A 21712-nucleotide genomic window follows, 5' to 3' on the forward strand; every position below is an offset into this window, starting at 1 on the left:
TGATATAATCTTCTATTTATATTATTTAATTAATATATTCTCTACAATTTATGTCAAAAAGAAAATGATCCATAATATGTAAATTAACATCATTTATCTTAATTGCGTATATAAATAATTTTAAAATAAAAAATATCAAAATGCCTCTATATCCAAAGAATCATATAAAAAATTGCTTTGCATATATTATAATTTTTCTAATTATCATATTAATTGTATGACTTTAATTTCTTTTGCTGTACAAACCTCTGATTAAATGTTTTGGGTTTCCACAGACACAATTTCGAAGCTGTAAAATATCTCGCTTCTACTAATGTTATCTTTTATGAATTGTCGCAAGTCCACGAAGTGATGAAAACGATTTTCAATATGAAAATTGTACACTGTACAAGGATCGTCTTCACTCTCATTTCTATCAGCGTTACTTTTCTCACATAGGTTTTTCTCAAGAATGAACTTTCGCATTCTAGATTAACGAACAGAAATGTAGATACTCTCATTACTTAGTTAAAACTAACTTATTTATTCAACTCGTTATCGAATTATGTAATGGAATATCTATATAGTATAGTAATGTTATGCTACAATGTAAGAATATACATATAATCTCTGAGTGAAAAAAGAGAAATATTGAATATTCCGTTCTAATCGGCGTACATTAATTACTATATGTACATTAATTAGTAATAAATGTGCAAAACAATATAAGTAAAATATCTGTCATATATTTGCATATATGATTTTACTTTCATAGCATTGTAATAGCTTGTTTTTAAAATAATACAGATCGAGTTTTTCGGAATGTTATTAGAATTTGTTAAAAAAATTTCTTCATTGCTCTGATGCGATTCAGGATCATTATTCTATTACATAACATTTTCCATAGCTAATCCACATTAATATATGACATTTTTGAAATATTTCTAATAAATTGTATGTATTCCTTAATAAAAAAATTAATTGTATCTATATGTAATTACTTTTTGTTTTCTCAAATATCATTTATATCCGAAGTAATCGACATATTGATAGTGGGATAAATCAGGAATGCGAAAATATTTATAAAATAAAACAACTATAATATATGTATTATATAATATATGTATAATATATGTATTATTATGTATGTTTAATATTGATAAAAAATAAAATTTAGTAATTAAAATTATAGTTAAAAACGATTGGGGTTCCGCGGCCTCTTTCTCTTTGTACTCCTCCTCTTCTCATTCCTCTTCCTCCTCTGCCTCCCATTCCTCTTCCTCCTCTGCCACCCATTCCTCTTCCTCCTCTGCTTTCCATTCCTCTTCTTTCTCTGCTATTTCCTTCTTCCTCTATTTGGTCTCGCGTTTCTTTTTGTTTCCTACGCGCAGACCATTTATATCTATAAAACAGAGAGAAATATATATATTATAGCTTGATAAAAGATATCATTATATTATATATTTACACACACACACACACACACACACACACACACACACACACACACACACACACACACACACACACACACACACACACACACACACACACACACACACACACACACACACACACACACACACACACACACACACACACACACACACACACACACACACACACACACACACACACACACACACACACACACACACACACACACACACACACACACACACACACACACACACACACACACACACACACACACACACACACACACACACACACACACACACACACACACACAATTACACACATTTTCATATATTAATATTAATATATATGTATATACTTATATTGTTACATCCGCGGTCCGACTCCGCGATATATCTAAGCGCGCCGCGACTCGCAGCATACACTCGCGCCGGGAAATAATATATATAATAAAAATAAATATAATTTTTGTTGTTAATTAAAGTTCAATTTGAGCTTTTTTCTTAATTTATCTTATTATTTCCTGACGCGAGTGTGAATGTGCGAGTCGCGGCGCGCTTCGATATATCGCGGGGTCGGACCGCGAATGTAACAAATGTGAAAAACGCTTGAATTCTATTTTCTATTGATAAAATACGAAATTTAATCCAAAATTTTATAAGCATACCTCGCATCGCGTTCGGCACGCTTTACACCAGCCCGATGCTGTGGTCGGGAACCACCTGCTTCAACCATAGATATAGGAATATAGAGATGGAGCGTCAGCTCAAGGGGGGGAAGCCACTGCGGGAGGGACGACGAGGTAAACATATGCCACGTTTTTATTGGATATTATTCTACGCATGCGTCGTAGTATACGTCAGTGTCAGTATATGTGCAAAATCCGCGAAGAGGTTAATAGTGTACAAAGCAAATAGTAAAAAATGTCTAATTGTAAGTGAATGAAATAAATTATTCATATGATTTTATACACAAGTATAATTTATTATATAGAAAAATATGTATAAACAAATTTCCTACCTTATACATAATATTAATTATATAATAATTATATTATATATTTATTGCACGCGTTTACATACCTTGAAATAATACCAGTTTATTATATATTTGACGCTTATTGTTACTTTTATTTATAGAATTTAATGCTATATAATGCAATCTTACTTTTAAATATTTTTGTATAATGGCTCGTATACCATTTAGAAATAGTTTTTACATGCGGCAAGCGAGAATAAAACATAGAGCGAACATATTCATAGGCACGTGGAGAATAGAAATGCAGTGTTACGGCAAAGCAGCGTAACTTTTCATCATACTTTTTAGGCACACACTTTCTTTTCATTAGTTGTTGAAAAATGTCACCACTCTTTGACTCACCCAATGTTTGTAGAACATCAGCTTGCTCATTATTTAGCATATTCTTCTCCCTTATATGATTCAAAACACTTTTTAATGTTGCTACTTCGCAAGTTTTCCTACGCAAATTTTGTTGTAAACTTCGAATTTTACTTCTATAATTCTTCTTTAAATTTGCAATTGCTTTCCTCAACCGGCATTTCTCAGGAGAGTTAAATATTTTTGTAGGTGACATCATAGTTGTTTTGTCTGCAGTTGACGTTGAAGGTACTGCTAAATATAAAAATTATATTAATATCTCGATATAGGAGATTTTTAGAAATTATAATTAAAATTGTATTCTCTCTTATATATATAATTAAACATAATTATATTTTCTTAAAATAATTGAACTTATTCATGCCTTCTCAAAATTATATCATGATATAAAGATCATAATAATTCTGTCTCACTTGTAAAACCATCTGTAATTAATAATGATGTATTGTTTTGTTCTGGTGTTCTTGGCCTTGGTGCGTTTTCTTCTTTTTGTATCTTACAAACATTATTGTCGGATAAATCTGTTTCTATTTCCACAGTTTTCTCATTCGAAACGGATAATATCTCTGTTTCATGTTCTTTCTGAAAAATCTAAATAGGAAAAAGAAAAAGAGAAAGCCATTTTTATATTAAAATATTTATTGTTGCTCATACCTCTATCCCTTTTGGTAAACTATTAGGTAGAAGTGTAGCATTTGCACATCTTTTATTAAAATCTTTTTCCTTAAAATGATTTGAACATAAATATGCTCTATTAGAAATTAACGATGCATCCAGATTTAAGATCTGTAGCCAACGATTACGTGCTATCGGATCTTTTGGAAACCTATACAATTATATACAATTATATATCGTTAAGAATTAGATTTATCATAATAAAACATTCTAATTTAGCATTATTTTTAGTATATGTATAAATTTACTACCTATGGAATGAAACTTTTTTTTTCTTTATTCCGGAATTTATCAATCTTTTCCAACCACTCATATCCGATCTGTTTTTGCAAGATTGTACACAACATTGGACCATTGTCTAATGAAATAAATAATATATAAATAATTATAATTATATAAATAATTTTTATTTCATTTACCCAGATGAGATTCCGACACTATTTGCTTTGTACTTTGTACATTTAACCTCTTCGCGGATTTTGCATATATACTGACACTGACGTATACTACGACGCATGCGTAGAATAATATCCAATAAAAACGTGGCATATGTTTACCTCGTCGCCCCTCCCGCAGTGGCTTCCTCCCCTTGTCTAAGTATTAAGCTGACGCTCCATCTCTATATTCCTATATCTATGGCTTCAACATCATGTTGCTGCTGTTAATGTAAAGATATAATACACAATAAAAATCGAATCTTTAGAGAATTCAAGAGATGTCCATCTTTTTCGAATTTTCAAAAATACTCTGATATTTGTAAGGCGTCATCTAAAGCTTTTTCTAGGAAAAAGAGGGAATCTTTTAGGAATTTTTGTTCTTCTATTAACATTAATACACCTATTTCTAGAGTATGGTCATACATTAGGGCTTTCTCTAATAGGAAAAGCGGTAGGTCCAGTAGTATTGCGGTATCGGAGGTGGAGTTTGTGGCTGCATTTGATAGGTTGGTTCCTCCATTGAATCAACCCTTCTCACAGATGGATGAAGACGCGCTTATTGACTTGCCTTTTAATGGCACAAGATCCAATGTATCTTTTATGTTGGTTCCCTTTTCTATCGTGGAATATGAAGAAGCTGTTTCTTCTCTAAAGGCTAAGTCATCACCAGGTCCAGATCTTATATCGAATAAGATTATAAAAAAGCTACCTTCGGATACTCATTTATTGATTTTGAAAATCTTCAACATGTTTTATAATAAAGGTATATATCCTAGGCAATGGAGTGAGTATTACACTATATTCATTCCTAAACCTGGGAATAAGGGTGCTCTAAGACCGATATCACTTGCTAATAATCTTCATAAATTATTTGAAAAACTTATTCATAAAAGACTTGAATGGTGGGCTGAGAATAACCACATAATACAGGAGTTTCAGTACGGATTCAGAAGAGGTCTGTCCTGTATGGATAACATATCAATTCTTATTACTGATATTCATCAGGCCAATCAACGAAAGGAACTTACAGGTGTAGTTTTTGTTGATTTGATTGGGGCTTTTGATAATGTTATTCCTGACGCTTTGTTTATCTTATTGAGGAAATTTGGTCTTCCTTGTAAGGTTCTGAAGTTTATTAAGGATACCATCTCTTGTCGTCATCTTATTGGATTTGCTAACGGCGTTGCATTGCAGAGAAGACTGACATCGAGGGGTCTCCCTCAAGGATCTATTCTTAGTCCTATTCTATTTAATATGTACATATCTATTATTAATTCATGTTTGCCTAATTCAGTTAAAATTCTTTCTTATGCCGATGACATAGCTATTTATTGCTCGAATTCTGTGGTGGAAAACATTAGAGATCAACTGAACCTCGCTCTGGATAAACTGAACCCTCTTCTGAAAATGCTTGGACTGAGTGTGTCTCCTGCCAAATCTTGTTGTACGGTCTTTTCTACATTGAAATCTAGAAACACTCGTCTGTTGATCGGGCATGGTCGGTTTGACATCAGGATAGGAGGTGAGGTTGTTCCTTTTTCATGGGCTGTGCGATATTTGGGGGTTTATTTGGATCCTGAACTAAATTGGAGGGCTCATATTAGCCAATTGAGAAGTAGGGTTATTCCCAGAATTAACATCTTGAAAGCTATTTCTGGAATTAGATGGGGGGCTCATCCTGGTACTCTCCTTAATGTTTATAAGGGATTCATTCGTCCGGTCCTGGACTGGGGATGTCAGGTTTTTCATCCTATTGACTCGATAATATACACTAGAGCCTGTAGACTTCAATATGCCGCTTTAAGGGTTGTTTTGAGTATGATGTGTACTACTCCAACTAATGTTTTGCTGGACATTAATGGTGAGCACCCATTATCTTCAAGATGGCAATTTCTTACGAGAAAGCTTCTTTGCAAGATTATGGCTCGTGCATCTCACCCTTTAAAAAGAACCATAGAACGGATCTCTAATCTGCCTGAGGTTGACGGAGCTGTTTTTGGTCCTTTGGTGAGGACTTATCTCGAAAATATTCAGCTCTATTCTCAGATGGAGGAGTTCCACCTTCCGGGATATTTGAGTTTTTCTTACGATATTTGTCATTTTAAACCTAGCATTGATACTGAGCTCGGCTTTGAGCTTCACCGGGAATCAAACATCCCGGACTCTTTTGAGAATTATTTGATGGGTAGTATGGGTGGAGTTTCCTTCTATACCGATGGTTCGAGAGAGGACTCTGTGAGTAGGGTTGGCTATGCTATCTTCTCCCCGGATATCGGATTGGAATGTAAAACCCGCATAAACGATTTCTGTTCTATATTCGAGGCGGAGGCTTATGCCATCCTTCATGCTATTAACATCATTATGGAACCAGATCATTGCATTGCTAAAGCAACAATTTTCTCGGATTCTTTAAGCGTTCTCTCTAGTTTGCGGAACCCTAGATTGGCGGGTAACACTCATACGATTATTATGAAAGTTAGAGATTTGTTATATAAATGTAAAGTAGATAACATTGATGTCAATATAATCTGGATACCCAGTCATAGGGGTATTGTTGGTAATGAACGGGCAGACCTGCTGGCTAAGGAGTCTTTGCACCTTCCTGATCCTCTCCTTATCTGTAGATGTCATTATACTAATTTGTACTCTAGATTCAAGTTTTTGGCTAAGGAGGATGCTGTTAGTGTTCTTTTGTCCCAAAGTCAATACAAAGGCGCTAGATATTTTAATTTAATCAAGTCGGTGCTTTCTCCTCCATGGTATAATTGTCTCAGTACTGATCTCACGCGCTCGACTATTGTTCTGATTTCCAGACTCAGATCACATCATGTTGCTATTAATGGTCATTTGTGGGAAAAGAATATTGTTGCCTCTCCTGAATGTCCTTGTGGACATCCTTTTCAGGATTTGAATCACGTCTTTTTTGACTGCCCTAATTATATTGAATTTTCCAACAGACTCATCTCCTCAATACGTCTTATAGAACCAATCATTGACCTGGATATTCCTGACTTGGCTTTTTCCAACAATCCAAGAATCTATAAAAGACTGCACTGGTTTGTCAAACAATCGAAGATCATTATATAAAGTACTACTGACTTCATATACTTTCTAATTAAATACCGTGTCTTAAAATGGTGTATGAGCATAAATAGCTCAAGCAGCCAATACAGAAGAAGAAGAAGAAGATGTTGCTGCTGTTGAATTTCATCAGCAATGGATCTAAAAAAAAAAAAAAAAAAATTTTAATGTAAAATGTATTTGTGTGTTACATATTATTTATACATATTCGCGCGCACAAAAAAGGATTTACAATTCTATGTTTTTATTAAATAATCGAATAAAAAAATAAAAAGATATATAAATATTATTATATATATATGTATATATATATATATGTGTGTGTGTGTGTGTGTGTTTTACTTCAATATACAAATAATATTTTAAATATATATATATATAATTATACATATAACAAAACAATACCTTTCTTCATCTCCCTCATCATCACCACTGTAATCCTTTAACAGTTCTTCCAAGTCTTTCTTTTTTTTTTTTAGTTTTTCCTCTCTTTCTATCAGTTCTTCTAACTTTCTCTTTGCTTCTTTTTTGTCCATTCTGTAATAAAAAAACATTACTACGTTTGTGCTAATATTTAATGTTTTCTATGTACATATATCCCAGCAAACACAAAATGACAGTAACATAACATTTAATACAATATGTTTTATTACGTACAAGGCATGTTGCATTTGCACATACATTGCAATTAAATTGTCAATTGAGTAAGTATAACATATTGATGTTATTTTTACTTTGTGTTTGCTGGAATAAATAATATATATATATTCTTCACATACGCACGCACGCACGCACACACGCACACCCACACACACACACACACACACACACACGTAACTATAAATGTATAATATTAATTAATTAATACTTACTCAACTTCTAATCAATCTTCTATCTATCGGACGAGTGCATGAGATGGATTGTTGGTCCTTGTCTGACTCATTTGTTGGGTTCTCAACTCGGTTCTTATCCGAGTAGTTCGGATATAACCCATATCACGGATTCGAACCATATTCTATATTTTTTACCGAGCGTTACGACGTAGTTCATGTCCACTTTGTCAGGGGGCGCATCAGTACACGCGTCCGCTAAATCGCGGTGGCCGCTCTCAGGTTTCTCTGTGGTACGAGCGTGTAAAATGTCCCAATGTTACCAACATTTGTGAAAAATCTCATATGTAATATTCAAATTGTGGTCACACTGTCTTTGAACATAACCCAAATAATTTATAAGAAGAGGTTATTAAACGAAGAAATTTGATATTAATAAATAATATAAATTAGCTATTCAGTTTATTATTATTTAATATGGATTTTATTCCAGAAGAAAACAGTGGTAAGATATTAAACAATATAAAATCAAAGCAATAAAAATATTTTATTATTTATTTTCAATATAAATATTTGTTACATATTCTTATATTTTTTCTCAGAATTGACGTGCCTCTATTGTAACGACACAATTGCTTTATTAAATGATGCTTCTGATCACAATTGTTTTTTTGGAAAAGAAGTTTATATGTACAAAAATTTTTTATATACTGAACCCGATGATAGTAAGTCTTTTTACACATACACTCACGTGTAAAAAATACTACAGTATAAAATATTATGCATAAATTAATTTTATGTGTTTAAATAATTTATATATATGTTTAAATAATTATATATTTTTATTATTATTATTATTAATATATATTATTAGATATTTTTAGCTATATATATAAGCCAATAATATTTTAATTGATTTAATGTTGTTTTTTGATAGTAAATGATATTTTATCATCTGAAGAAAGTCAATATTCTCTAGATCAAAATCAAAATCAAAACAAAAATTATAATATTTTGACATCTCAAAAAAGCTTGTCTCAAAGTGAAAATGAAGATAATAATAATACCAAAGGTAATACCAAACATTAAAAAAACAAGGTATATATTAAATTTTAAAAATAATTTCATATAATTAATTTTCATTATTTTAAAATAATTTTAATTAATGCGTTTTTCTTATTTCAGATGCAGTATGGACTAAAAATAAAACACTTGCATTTTTATCGTTATATGAAGCAAATGTTAATATGTTAGACAATCCAAGAAAGAAAACAAAAATTTGGATTGAAATTTCGAGAGGTTTACAAGATTTTAATATTAAAGTAAATTCTATATAAATATTTATTTTATTATTACTAAGTCTGGGTGCACAATAGATTTAAGCTCTAAGCCTTAAGAAATTGACTAATCACAATCGAATATTCTCCTCATACTTGACTGCGATTGGTCAATTTCTTAAGGCTTAAAGCTTAAATTACCTATTGTGGATCCAGACTAATAATAAGAATTATGAGAATGTTAGATTACTTATATTTTTTGTTATTTACTAGATGTCAAGCGATCAAGTTAGATGGAGAATGAATTACCTTATGACGAAGTATAAAAAATGTGTCGACAATAATTTAAAATCTGGAAGAGGTACTATGTCTTTTGAATTCTTCAATGAAATGGAAAATATATTTGGATCCAAGAAAGCTGCTGAAACCTCTTACACAATGTCAAGCAATTTACCCTAAAAAAAGAAATCAAATACTACAATGGAAATTCAATCACACACATCAAAAAAACAAAAAACTAAAAATTTAAATTATATTCCAGTTAAGATTTCACCTAATACTTCAGCTAGTAGTTTAGCTAATACTTCAACTACTACTTCAACTAGTACTTTACCTAGTACTTCAACTAATACCTCAGCTAGTATTGTGACTAATAATTCATGTAATGATTTAATTAGCTTTTCAGGTTCACAATTAAAAAATAAATTTGAGAACTCTTGTTTAGAATATATGCAGAAAGAAGAAAAAAGGCGCGAAGAGCGCTATGAAAATATATTAAAAACTAAAAAAGAAGCTTTAAAATTAAGAAAATATTCTATCGAAATGCGCGAAAAAGAATTGGAGATAAAAAAGACAACTGCAATAAATAAAATAAGATCAAAAGAGAAAAGACATGACGAAATATTAGAGATAGAAAAAGTAAAGTGTGATTTATTGAAAGAATATTAAATGATAAAGAAAATTTTAAAGTCGATAGTGATTCAGAATAATCAGAATTATTTTCTTTTTTTTAGTTTTATTTCATATTTTTATTTATTTTTGTTTATAATTTAGTTTTTTTGTGATTTTATTTTTTAGTTTCTTGTGATTTATATGAACATTATCTGATTGATGCAAATACTCAAGATTGTTTAACTTTTAGTTTTCCTTTAAGATTGATGCAAATACTCAAGACTGTTTAACTTGTAGTTTTCCTTTAATTTTGATTTATTAGTTTATTGTGATTTATATGATACGCATTATAATACGAATATGTTTATGATTATTTTAAATTTTAATTTTTGTTAATTTTTTTCTATTTTCATGATTTATGCGTTATATGATACGATATGATGAGAAATGTGATATATGTATATATATTGTTGCGCCCCCTCGGATCTGCATCCTCATCCTCGGGATTAGCCCGTATACGTTTCCGGAGGATCGTCGTCAAGGGGGTTGTTGATAAACAACCTCCGACTTTCGTTTGTTTTCCGGCTCCATCTTGAGTCTTGGTCTAGCTGTCAAACCGATTTGACGTGTTACGAGACCTCAGACTATTTTTCCGATTTATTGTATTTCTTCTTCTGCATCTCAAAGGGTCGTCACTTCATTAAATAACATTCTGTGCTTAACCGTGTCTTGATTTATTTCGCGCGCGAGTGAGAGTGCTTGTGCGAGTGAGATATCTCTTGAGATATCGCAAGAGGCGTCCGGGGGACGTAACAATATATATATATATATATATATATATATATATATACACCATATAACGCTATTTAAATTCTGTCATATTAATGACATAACCGATTTATTTTTAACTTATTTACTTTCAATTTATTTTTATTTGCGACTTAATTACATTTAATTATATATATATATATATATTATATATATGTATATATTAAAATTTATTTACATACATATAATTTTATATAATTTTAATTTATTTTTACAGATAAGCCTGGAAAGCCGGAAGGGCTATTTGACATTTGACATCGCGAAAGTTGACAGTGCAATACAGACTTATTAGTTCAGAGTGCATCCTTCGAAAGATACGGTAAGTAATAATAATATAATATATGTACCATATATACAAGGTGTATCAGAGCGACCGTAACAGCAGTTTTTTGAGGAAATTAAGCATTTTAGAGAAAAATGTTTCATACAAAAGTTGTAGCTTAAAATAACCTATTTAATGATCATATCAGTTTGACTTTGAATAGCACCGTCAGAGTGAAAACCCATGCAGCGGAATAACAGAACGCGGAACCAGCGGATCGCCAATCACGGAATTATTCTCATAGAGCTCGACGAAGGGTTCTATCGGAATAACTCGGTGATTGGCGATCCGCTGGTTCCGCGTTCTGCTATTCCGCTGCATGGGTTTTCACCCTCAAGGTCACATAAAAAATACTTTGAATTTGTAAAACGGAAACCCCAAACAATTATCTGTTTTCTTTACACCAGTTGATTGGTTTCATTATTCTGTGCATAAAAGTATTAAGGTAAGATAATCGAAAAATAAATATTTTACAAGATATTTTACATTTTATATCAAAAAATTGTTAACTTCAAAACCTTATAACTCAAAAAGTACTTAAGAAAAAAAACACTTTATTATAGTATTTTGGAAAGCTCTCGAGGTAAGCTACAAGAATATGCAATAAAAAATGGGGGTTTCCGTTTTACAAATTCAAAGTATTTTTTATGTGACCTTGACGGTGCTATTCAAGGTCAAACTGATATGATCATTAAATAGGTTATTTTAAGCTCTACAACTTTTGTATGAAACATTTTTCTCTAAAATGCTTAGTTTCCTCAAAAAACTGCTGTTACGGTCGCTCTGATACACCCTGTACATATATTAATATATATGTATATATCATATTATGTATATTTTATAATAAAATTTGATTTCTTTTAACATGGTTAATAATAATATAGTCTTATAATATGGTTCCAAAAACAGAAATTTTAATATTATATTGTATTATTTTAATATTGTATTATATTATTTAAAAAATTTATTTTTTATTTTTATAAGTAATCTTACAGATTAATTGTATTATTTTATTACAGGTCAACATTCTTTGAAGTTATTTTGCAACATCTCGGATCACGAGAAAATTAACAAATGCTTCCATATTAGAAATCAGGTAAAAAAGAAAATATATATATATATATATATATATATATAAAATTTTATTTAATATATTTTATAAGAATAAAATTTGATTTTGTTTTTGCATTCATAATAATATTTTCCTTTTTAAATTAAGACTCGGCCGTACGAATAACTCCTTCAGTTTAGAAGATAGGAAGATACGTTTGAAATAAAAGAATTGTGTGGTATCGAGAGGGATATTTTGTGGAGATGAACATTTTTTTCCCAGATGGAAATGCTTAGGAGATTTGAAGATCATCCTTATTTTTTTAAATAGAATTTTGTATTTTTGATCACCTACGATTATATATATATAAATACTTTTTCCAAGACATTTTCAAGGTCATGGATGTTTATGGATATGAAAAAATTTTTAAAAATAATTTATGAATTTTTTCAAAACAGAATATTCGCGGTTTTATTAATTGAATCAAATTGAAATGTTATTATTTATGTTTGATATACTGTGATCTATTACTTATTCATTTAAGCTACAAAGGTTAGTCAATCATTTAAACTACAGATGTTTAAAATGGTGATCGACTTACAATTAGACGGATCTATGTACGGTTACCATTTTCAACATCTGTAGTTTCAATTGATTAACTTTTATAAATAGGTAATAGATAGGCTATTCGAGCCGTACGCGGATGTCGGTGCGTCGATTCCAACGAAAATTAATTTTTCGTTGGAATTTAACTAATTGTGCACGGGGCACAAATTTTGCTTGGTACACCGCCAAGACGCATCGACATCCGCGTACGGCTCGAATAGCCTATCTATTACCTATTTATATTTGATATATAGCGAGCCTTTATATTCTTAGTGACTAACTTTTGCAGCTTAAATAAAGTAACATAGATCACGCGATCATACATCAAATAAATAACATTTCTGTTTGATTTAATTAATAAAACCGCAAATATTTTGTTTCGGAAAAGCATTCATAAATTTTCTTTTTTTAATTTTTTTCTGTTATTTTTAATATCTATGATTATTGAAATTGTTTTGGAAAAGATTTCAATCGTAGGTGTTCAAAGATGCATGGTTTCATTTAAAAAATAAAGATGACCTTCAAATCTCCTAAACACCTCCTTGGAAAAAAATATTCAATTCCGCAACATATCTTTTTCGATCATTTTATTTTAAGCATTTTTTAAAAATTGTAGAAATTATTCGGGTGGCTGATCTTAAGTATCCTGTGTATGTATATACATTCCATACATACATATATGTATAATGTATATATGTATATACAGGGTATTCATTGTAACTGTTTGCACGGTTTTTATGACGTTTTCGATAATTTGAAAAAGTTTATATAATGAAAATTAATCTGTTTTATACAAGCTATTATACACAATAAAAAAATTTTTAAACAAATTTGGAAACAAATTTTTTTTATAAAATAATAAATGTCATTTTAAACTTTTTAAATAGTACTATTCGATTTTTTTAATAACTTAATTTCTCGTTATATTGGTGTAAAAAGTTATAAAAATAGAACGACTAAAAAGTGAATAGTTTACAAAATATTTTATATTTCAATTTGAAACATAATCTCTTATGTATACTATGAATTATCTTATGAAATATTCATTTTTCGATAATCTTGCTTAATATTTTTACGCGCAAAATAATCAGAAAAATTAATTTGTGTAAAGAAAATTCATAATTTTTTTTCAAAGAAAAGTTTATGTAAATGTATGTAAATTGCAACTAGCAGTTACATATCTCTTTTTTAAAACACCTATGTTTTTTTAACTAATTGATTCCTGTCATTATTTTGTAAATTAAAGTATTGAGATAAGATTATCGAAAAATAAATATTTTACGCTATTTTATAGTTTATGAAAGATTGTCAAATTAAAAAATAATATTAATATATTTTATAGTTTATGCAAGATTATGTTAAATTAAAGTATATAATATTAATGTATAAAATATCTCGTAAACTATTCACTTTTTGGTCAGCTTACCATATAACTTTTTATGCCGAATATGTTGAATAACGAGGAATAAATGTATGTAAGAAAAGAATGGTTTTATTTAAAAAATTTAAGGTAATAAATACTGTTTTTTTTTATAAAAAAAATATTTTCCAAATTGTTATTGTATGTGTTAACTTGTGTGAAACAGATTAATTTTTATTATATAATTTTTTTATTAATTGTCGGAAACTTCTTAAAAATTGTGTGGAGATAATTTTGAATAAAAAATGAGTAGTATGTGGGCCACTATAGTGAGTCAAAACAAACCCCCACCACTCGGCCACTGGCGCCAGAGGGGCGTGGCTAGACAGGGCTTTTCGATCCGTGATTGGTCGATCCGCTAATAGGAGTCATTAGGCCCGGGGCTCTGATAGGCCTAACTATAGTGGCCCAGCACTTTGATTGGTTGGTTTTTGGGAAGAGAGTGGAAGAGTAGGCAGGGTTTTTGAAAAAAGCCGACAAAATGGCGATAAAATATCATGGTATAGCGTAGCAGGCGTGGGGATTATGGCACCCCACCCCGTCTATGATAGGCTCTAACTATAGTGGCCCAGCACTCTGATTGGTTGATTTTTTTTTTTTTTTTGGAAGGGTAGGGGGTGAGCAGACAGCGTTCCTGAAAAAAGCCGAGAAAATGTCGATAAAAAAACACGGTATAACAAAGCCGTTATAGAGCGGTTGGTCCTCGGTGATCGTGTATAGCGCTGAAAAAAGATAAATAAAAAACGCACTAATTTCGGCTGACCGTCGTTACTCGGCGTCGCATTGACGGATAGCGTCGGCATCGTCGCTAATAAAGAAAACAAAAAGATATACAAAAAGTACATGCGGCTAGTCTCCGCTTTCAATTTAGGCTAATTATCGTCACCTAGGGTAACAAAAAGAGGCCTAATAGAAAACACGTTCATTCGAGTTCGCATTCTAGTGACGCTACGTAAAGGTTTTATTGCTGAAAAAAATAAAAAAAGTACAAGTGCCCGCTTACAATTTCGGCTAATCGCTTCAGCGTCACGTTATCGGATATTATCGACACCTCGGGTAACAAAAGGAGGTCTAATAGAAAACACGCGCATTCGAGTTCGCATTCTAGTAAACGATACGTAGGAACAGATAGGAAGGGTAGCATTCGCTGACAATGGGCAGGGTAATAAAACAAAATATGTTCGGGCATCGGAGACTGAGACGCAATATTTAGACAAATGTCGTTGCCGAGACCGTAAATTACGCTAAAGTTTTTAAAAAGATCGAATTTCTATTTCGCTATGAGATAAAGGGTAGAAGATGTGGGAAAAATATAAAAGAATTCAAATAAAAAAGTTTCACACACATTTATTATAAATTTTTCATATATATTGATATTACAAATACATAAAGTTAAAAGCGATACATAAAGTATGTTATTAAAATTACTGAATTAAATATGATATCGATTAGCAACTACGTTAACACGTTTCTTATTTCAACGAAGAAAGATTTTGCGAAATAAATGTACGATTATTCGATCGTTGTGTTCACAATTTTCGGTAAATAGAGTAAGAAATTGATTAAGATCGTAACCAACAGACATGTAATATAGAAATACACAGCTATATTGTCCGCAAGTTTGTGAGAAAAATCCTTGTAGTTGTCGGGTATTCCATCGATGGATGATTGAGTTTCGTCGAAGACGAAGGAGAAATCCGGGCTCCAGAGGCGGTATTCCGTAGCTGTCGAAGTAGGTGCCTGTTCCGTGTTCATCGAGGAAAAAGCCGACCCAATGTTCTCCAGGTCGTTTATGATCGTCTATTAGCGACGATAGCCGTCGACCTCGTCCACACCCTCGGAACTCTGTCGGCGGGATAGACATGTGACGCGTGTGCCTTATAATTTCACGTAAATGCCGCGTAAAATATTTTGGATTAGCCTCGCCATCGAACCATTCGATCCCATGATAATTTCGTGCGAGCCAGCAGTTTTGTCGTCTTATTTTTTCGGGTAATTCAGCGAACGGATAGGGCGGTATCATAATCCAATGGTCGACGATCGGTGCGTCAATCGCGACAACCGCGACTTCCTTAGGAAGAAACTTCTCGCTCGCATCGCGGAAGCCTTGAATGTCAATGACTATATCCATATTGCGAAGAAAAACTTATACGCTTTCGTTGGCGAGGTTTAAGTTTTTCACGAACCGTCGACGAACGCGTCTCGAAGGAAACTGATATTTCTTTTTGTTACATTATAAGTTTTTCTTCTCGTGAAACGCGTCGGTGAGTGGAAGTGGAAGAGAGCGGGGATAAGAAAAATACAAAAAATTTTTAATCGTACGTTGCGACGAGAGACGCAATGTAAATGCCGCGATAAAAAATTTAACCGGAAAAATCGACGATGACTTGACGAGACGAGTCTATTTCTATTACATTATCAAATTCGCCGTAAACAATACAGTTAATTGTCTCGGTGAGCGCTTTTTCGAATCGTACTTCTAATCGTAAACTGCCGTGTCTCACAAGATTCCAATGCCTGGCGCAATTAGCAGACAAATCGGGTGTGAAATCAAAAGCGAAAAGCGTGTATCCCTTGGAATAATCGTCTCTACTTATGGAATTTCCCTCGTTTAAGAAATGGATGCCCGTTCCCGAGAAGAGCGTTTGATAAGCATCGACGTAAAGCGGTTCTTCCGGCGAGAAAACCGGTTGTAACGGCCTACTAGGAATTTGCGTGCCGTCGACGTACAGAGAGAAGAAATTTATGCCGTAATTTTTAAAATTAAACGGATTTAATTTTCTATCTCCGTTAAATGCTTTATTATTAACAAATCCGACTATTATTCGTTTCGGTAATTGTCTGAGTATTACGTTATCTAAATGATTCGCCCACAACACCGCTGTGAATCGTGAATGTTTTAACCTCGACTCTCGTAAGCGGATATTTAGCTGTAACTTCTAGCATCACGAGTAACACTCCGGCGCTTATTTTCGCCCTTCTCACTAGCAAGCTGGCATCGAGAATATGTATTTTTGACGCGCTGTTGCTTTCCATGAGGCAAAATGAATCTTTCGAGCGGACGAGTCTCAGTCGTACTTCCACTCCGTTAATTAAGAATTTGTCTTGATTGAAAACGTCGCAATGGAGATGTCCTATAAGATCTATCGCTCGCCCGTTGCGAATGTAATGGGCGCGTCTCGCGAGAGCGGTATTGCCTTTCGATTCCAGCGTTTCGTCCATGCGACCCGGTGTATCCGCGTCCCATAGACATGACGTTAGATGGGAAGTTTTTGCGGGTGAAGAATAATTTAACAATGCCTCGATGTACGCGCGGTACGCGTAAGCGTTGTTTGGAGGCGACACGAGCTTTTGATTGAAATACACGTCGACCTGATTGAAGATGGAATGAAGAAAATGATTTACGGGACCTACGGCGGTATCTGCTGTTGTGCCGGTTGTTCCTGGAGCTCGAGCCGCTGATTCGTCGCTCGATTTCGCGCGTACGCGAAGACTCAGCAGAGTATGCGTGAGATCTAGATATTCTTCTCCGTGACTAGGGACGACGAATTCTATCGGTGAATCGTCCGAGAGAGAGGTCACGGGCTTGTAATGAATCCATTGTGAACTCTCGATACTAGTTTGTGTGGGCGGCAGGGAAAAGAGATCGAGTTCAGTCTTTAAACACTCGCTCGAATGTGTGTGAAGAAAAGATATACTTATTCTCCGACAATTGTTTCGTCGTCGCTGTCCTCGTCGCGGTTAAATGCGTGTAAATTAAAATAGATTAAGAAAATATATCGGATACGGTACGTTTCTTGCCGATTTTACGTCGTTTCGTGGACGTCTTAAGTCTTTTTACTGTCGTACGGGCTTTCTTCCTCTTATTCTTCGATGATTTTGTATTCGTCTTCTTTTTCGTCTTGCTTTTCGATAAACTTTTCTTACTCGAGCGACGGCGTTTAACGATGCGCGTGTCAAGCCCAACAAAGGGAAAATGAGCTACGTGCATTTTCGCATCCGATTTATATCCCGAACCTTTCATGAGGCTAGTTATTTTTTCTTTAGCTTGTCTTTTAAGATTGTTACGCGATTCTTTAAAGCGATGTTTAGCCGCTACCTTAAACGGAGTATTGTTTTCTACATCATCGATTATATTAACGCCCGTGCGTAAAGCTTCTTTACCCACAGCCCGCGCAGCAGTACCTAAAAAAGGCAGCACGCGCCTGAATAATCCTCCGAGAAAACTCCCGATACCGTGCCCTCGTTGATAGGGCGATCCGACGAAAACTCGTGGAATTCCACCACCGCGAGCTCCTCCGTTCTGTAATTCGTCGTAATACGTCGAGTAATAATCCATCAACAGAGAACGAACGAATAAATTTTTTTTTCTTTTCTTTTCTTTTTCTCGTTTTCTCTGTCATAGACACCGAGTATTCTTACGATATCTATTCGATACGTCTAAAGTGCAATGTCACCGTCAGCGTCCCGAATTCGAATGGTATACTTTGACCCAGCTGATCTCTTATATCTATTTCGATCGTGCGGAAACACGTTTGACGCAGCGTGATATATTGAGCGGGCGAGAAATGTCTTATCTGAGTTGACGCGAACGCGTAATCATTTCGCGAGTCAAGCGCGACTATTCGAAGAAGGGGAGATTGTACATCGCCGGTAATGTAAGGTTCGCAAATGTCACAATAGACAAAGAGTTTGTCGGGAATACCTCGCAACAAACTACCCGGCTCGTCGGCTATTATCATATGAAAGTGCGTGAGTTCGTAAAATAGCAGAGAATGCATCTCTTCATCATAGACCTACGAAGGTAAAACGTCGGGTATAACGGAACTACTTTCGATTTTAACTAACTTTTCGTTGTTATTGTACATTTCGATGCCGATTTCATAAAACCACGCGGGTAACGGAGATAGTACAGTGGGTTCGCTATCGAGCTGAACAAGATCTCTTCGCTTGATGTGTATATCAAAACCGAGTATGCGGCGGAGTTTGTCGGAAAAATTTACATAATGCGTCATACTACATTTATTTTCTTCGCAGGCAAGTTTCATGAAAACTTTACCACCCATGAAGACGTTGAAATGCCAAACGATATGCGAATCGACAGATTTAGCGGCGTAATTCACACTCTCGATAATATCGCGCATACTTAAGTAAATACCCGCGGGTACCTGAGATTTCATAGCCTTAACTGTCTTATCGCGCTCGTTAATATCGATGAATCTTATTAAACTTTCATTATTTCGTATATGTAAAAAACTACACGGAAACTGAATCTCCGTGAGCGCTACTTCCCAACGTCCGTGTAATTCTATACGCTGGGGTAATTCAGTGGTGAAACATGTGGTTGTATTTTCTGGAAAGTAACGCATGCTACTGTTGCTCGGGAGAATCATGTAAAATTCTTCTTCCCTCATTTTAACTCAAAGATCTTAAACTAGAAGCGGGTATCCAAGAGTCGAATTTGGAGGGATATCCTTGCCAACTAACTAGTAATTGTTTATTGTTGCCACGTCCCCTGCTTTTTACTACCCGCTCGACGATAAATTCTTCCCCTTGCAAATCTTTATTGACCGGAGCTAATTCTTGTTCGTAAAAAATTCCGTCTATATCCTCACCCGCTAAATCGCTTAATTCATATACGCGAGGTTTTCTCCATTCGAGAACGCGGCAAATTCGAAATATTTCTTCGCTCCAGTTTGCCTCGTATCCTTTCTCAAAGACTACTTTTGCCCTACTGACGCGCACGTGATCGCCCTCGTTATATTTAGACTTTTGTTTATCGCCACGATTCTTTTTCTTCTCGTTGTCGTTCTTCCATCGACGATTCATATTTTCACGCGCGATGCGTACATTTTCCCGCGTAACGGCTGCGGGCTGCATTTTAATAGAGGTATGACGAGTATGGTTGTAAGCGCGAACGATATCCTGTAAAACATCGATGTAGCGTCGCGTATTTTTATGTGTAAAATAACGCCACATCCGTTCCTTGAGCGTCCTATTAAATCGCTCCACTACAGCTGCTTTAACATCGGGATTACGGGCTACGCGAAAACGAATGTCTTTTTCTTTTAAGAATTTCTGTACAGGCTGCGCTATAAATTCTTTACCTTTATCCGTCTGCAGATAAACAGGTTGGCGATCTTTGTTTTTCAAAAGTACACGCTGAAAGCCTTTTGTCACGCAGGTAGCTGTTTTGTCGCGTAAAGGTTCTACCCAAACGAATTTACTAAGGACATCTATAATTATCAACAAATAAGAATATCCGTCATTATAGCTCTTAAGATTACGAAGATCGATCAAATCTGCTTCCCATAAATCGTCGATATTTGTCACGTTGTAATGTAAACGAGGAAATTTTCGTCGTACTGGTCGATGTAGCGTATACGCATCTTGCGATTTAAGCCATTCGACGACATCGTTGCGCGTAAAATTTGGTTTAGCAGCTCGAGATAAATTCTTCGTCGCGGAATAGCCTGCGTAATGCGAAGGAACGTAATACAATTTTTCGAGTTCCATTATTCGAGTTTACTCCAGCGAAATAAATCCTTCTTTTTCTTAGGTGAAGAATTCGACACTAATGTTTTATTATCGTCGCTGTCGTCAGTGGCGGATAAAAACACCGTGTCTCCTTCGGTCTCGTTTAACTCCCGACCGTATGACTTTGAACGCGACAGTAAAGTTTTCGGAGTGGAGCTTCCACGCGGTAACGTTTTCTCAATACGCAGAGATCTACGTGCGGTCGTAGTCAATAAATCGCGATTCCCTATAAGATTGGTGGGTGTACCTATGTCGCGCAGTAATTGCGCAAACTGAAATCTCCCGATTGCTTTTATCGTTTTTCTCTCGCGTATCGCGTCGTTTATAAGATCGCTAATATTCGATCCCACTACAACGACGCCGTCTATAGTCACGAGTCCGCGTTTATCCCAACTAATTTTCGATGACGGGGTATCTAACAAATATTTCAATAAGGCGTTTGCTTTGGAACGATAAGTTTGCGGCACGCTGTTGAGTATTTCTTTAATTTTTTCCGCTGATTGTGCACGTTTCTTCCCGAAACTACTTTCGCTAACCGTATTATCACTGCTGATTGAAGTATTTCCATAAGATTGTATTTCCATAAGTTTGTCATCCAAGGGCATCTCGGTATCTTTATCCTGATCGTCTTCGCCCCCGTCATTGTCAACATTACTAGCGTCGTCGGCATTATTGCGCGCATCGTTGCGCGAATCATTGCGTGTGTTTTCGTTTCTCGAACAAAGTGAAGATAACGCTGAAGTACTTCTTTATACAATTTCCATCTTTCGCCTTCATCGAGGGGAGTCGCGAGGTTGAGAATACGCCACATTTCCGCGTCGAGTCGCGATAAGGAGGTTCCAGGAGTTCGTACGGTGTTATTATTATTAGCATTTTCCTCATTCGATATCATTGTATTTTCTTTCTTCGGCGAGTTATCCAGCATTGTTGTAGTCTTCGC

General features: G+C 34.2%; 1 protein-coding gene and 2 long non-coding RNA genes across 3 annotated transcripts; 1 reads left to right on the forward strand and 2 right to left on the reverse strand.

Annotated features, from left to right (window-relative positions):
- Positions 1 to 1153: 1153 nt before the first annotated feature.
- LOC145938191 (uncharacterized) lies at positions 1154 to 4138 on the reverse strand. Its single transcript, XM_083041650.1, has 6 exons — positions 4050 to 4138; positions 3744 to 3850; positions 3472 to 3643; positions 3231 to 3408; positions 2800 to 3051; positions 1154 to 1381 (listed from the first exon to the last, which is right to left on the reverse strand). Exons 2-6 carry the CDS (start codon positions 3845 to 3847, stop codon positions 1332 to 1334), a joined length of 756 nt encoding a protein of 251 aa, XP_082897776.1. The 5' UTR covers positions 3848 to 3850; positions 4050 to 4138; the 3' UTR covers positions 1154 to 1331.
- A 1953-nt stretch (positions 4139 to 6091) lies between these two features.
- On the forward strand, positions 6092 to 7115 carry LOC145938199 (uncharacterized). Its single transcript, XR_014425688.1, has 2 exons — positions 6092 to 6378; positions 6887 to 7115. It is a non-coding gene; the product is annotated as an uncharacterized LOC145938199 (long non-coding RNA).
- Positions 7033 to 9516, reverse strand: LOC145938206 (uncharacterized). Its single transcript, XR_014425690.1, has 4 exons — positions 9427 to 9516; positions 7883 to 8128; positions 7416 to 7547; positions 7033 to 7151 (listed from the first exon to the last, which is right to left on the reverse strand). It is a non-coding gene; the product is annotated as an uncharacterized LOC145938206 (long non-coding RNA).
- Positions 9517 to 21712: the final 12196 nt, after the last annotated feature.

Source organism: Prenolepis imparis, unplaced genomic scaffold (assembly GCF_030444845.1).
Source record: "Prenolepis imparis isolate NDT839.2.m4 unplaced genomic scaffold, iyPreImpa1.0 SCAF_1, whole genome shotgun sequence".
In the NCBI taxonomy this organism is placed as follows: domain Eukaryota; kingdom Metazoa; phylum Arthropoda; class Insecta; order Hymenoptera; family Formicidae; genus Prenolepis; species Prenolepis imparis.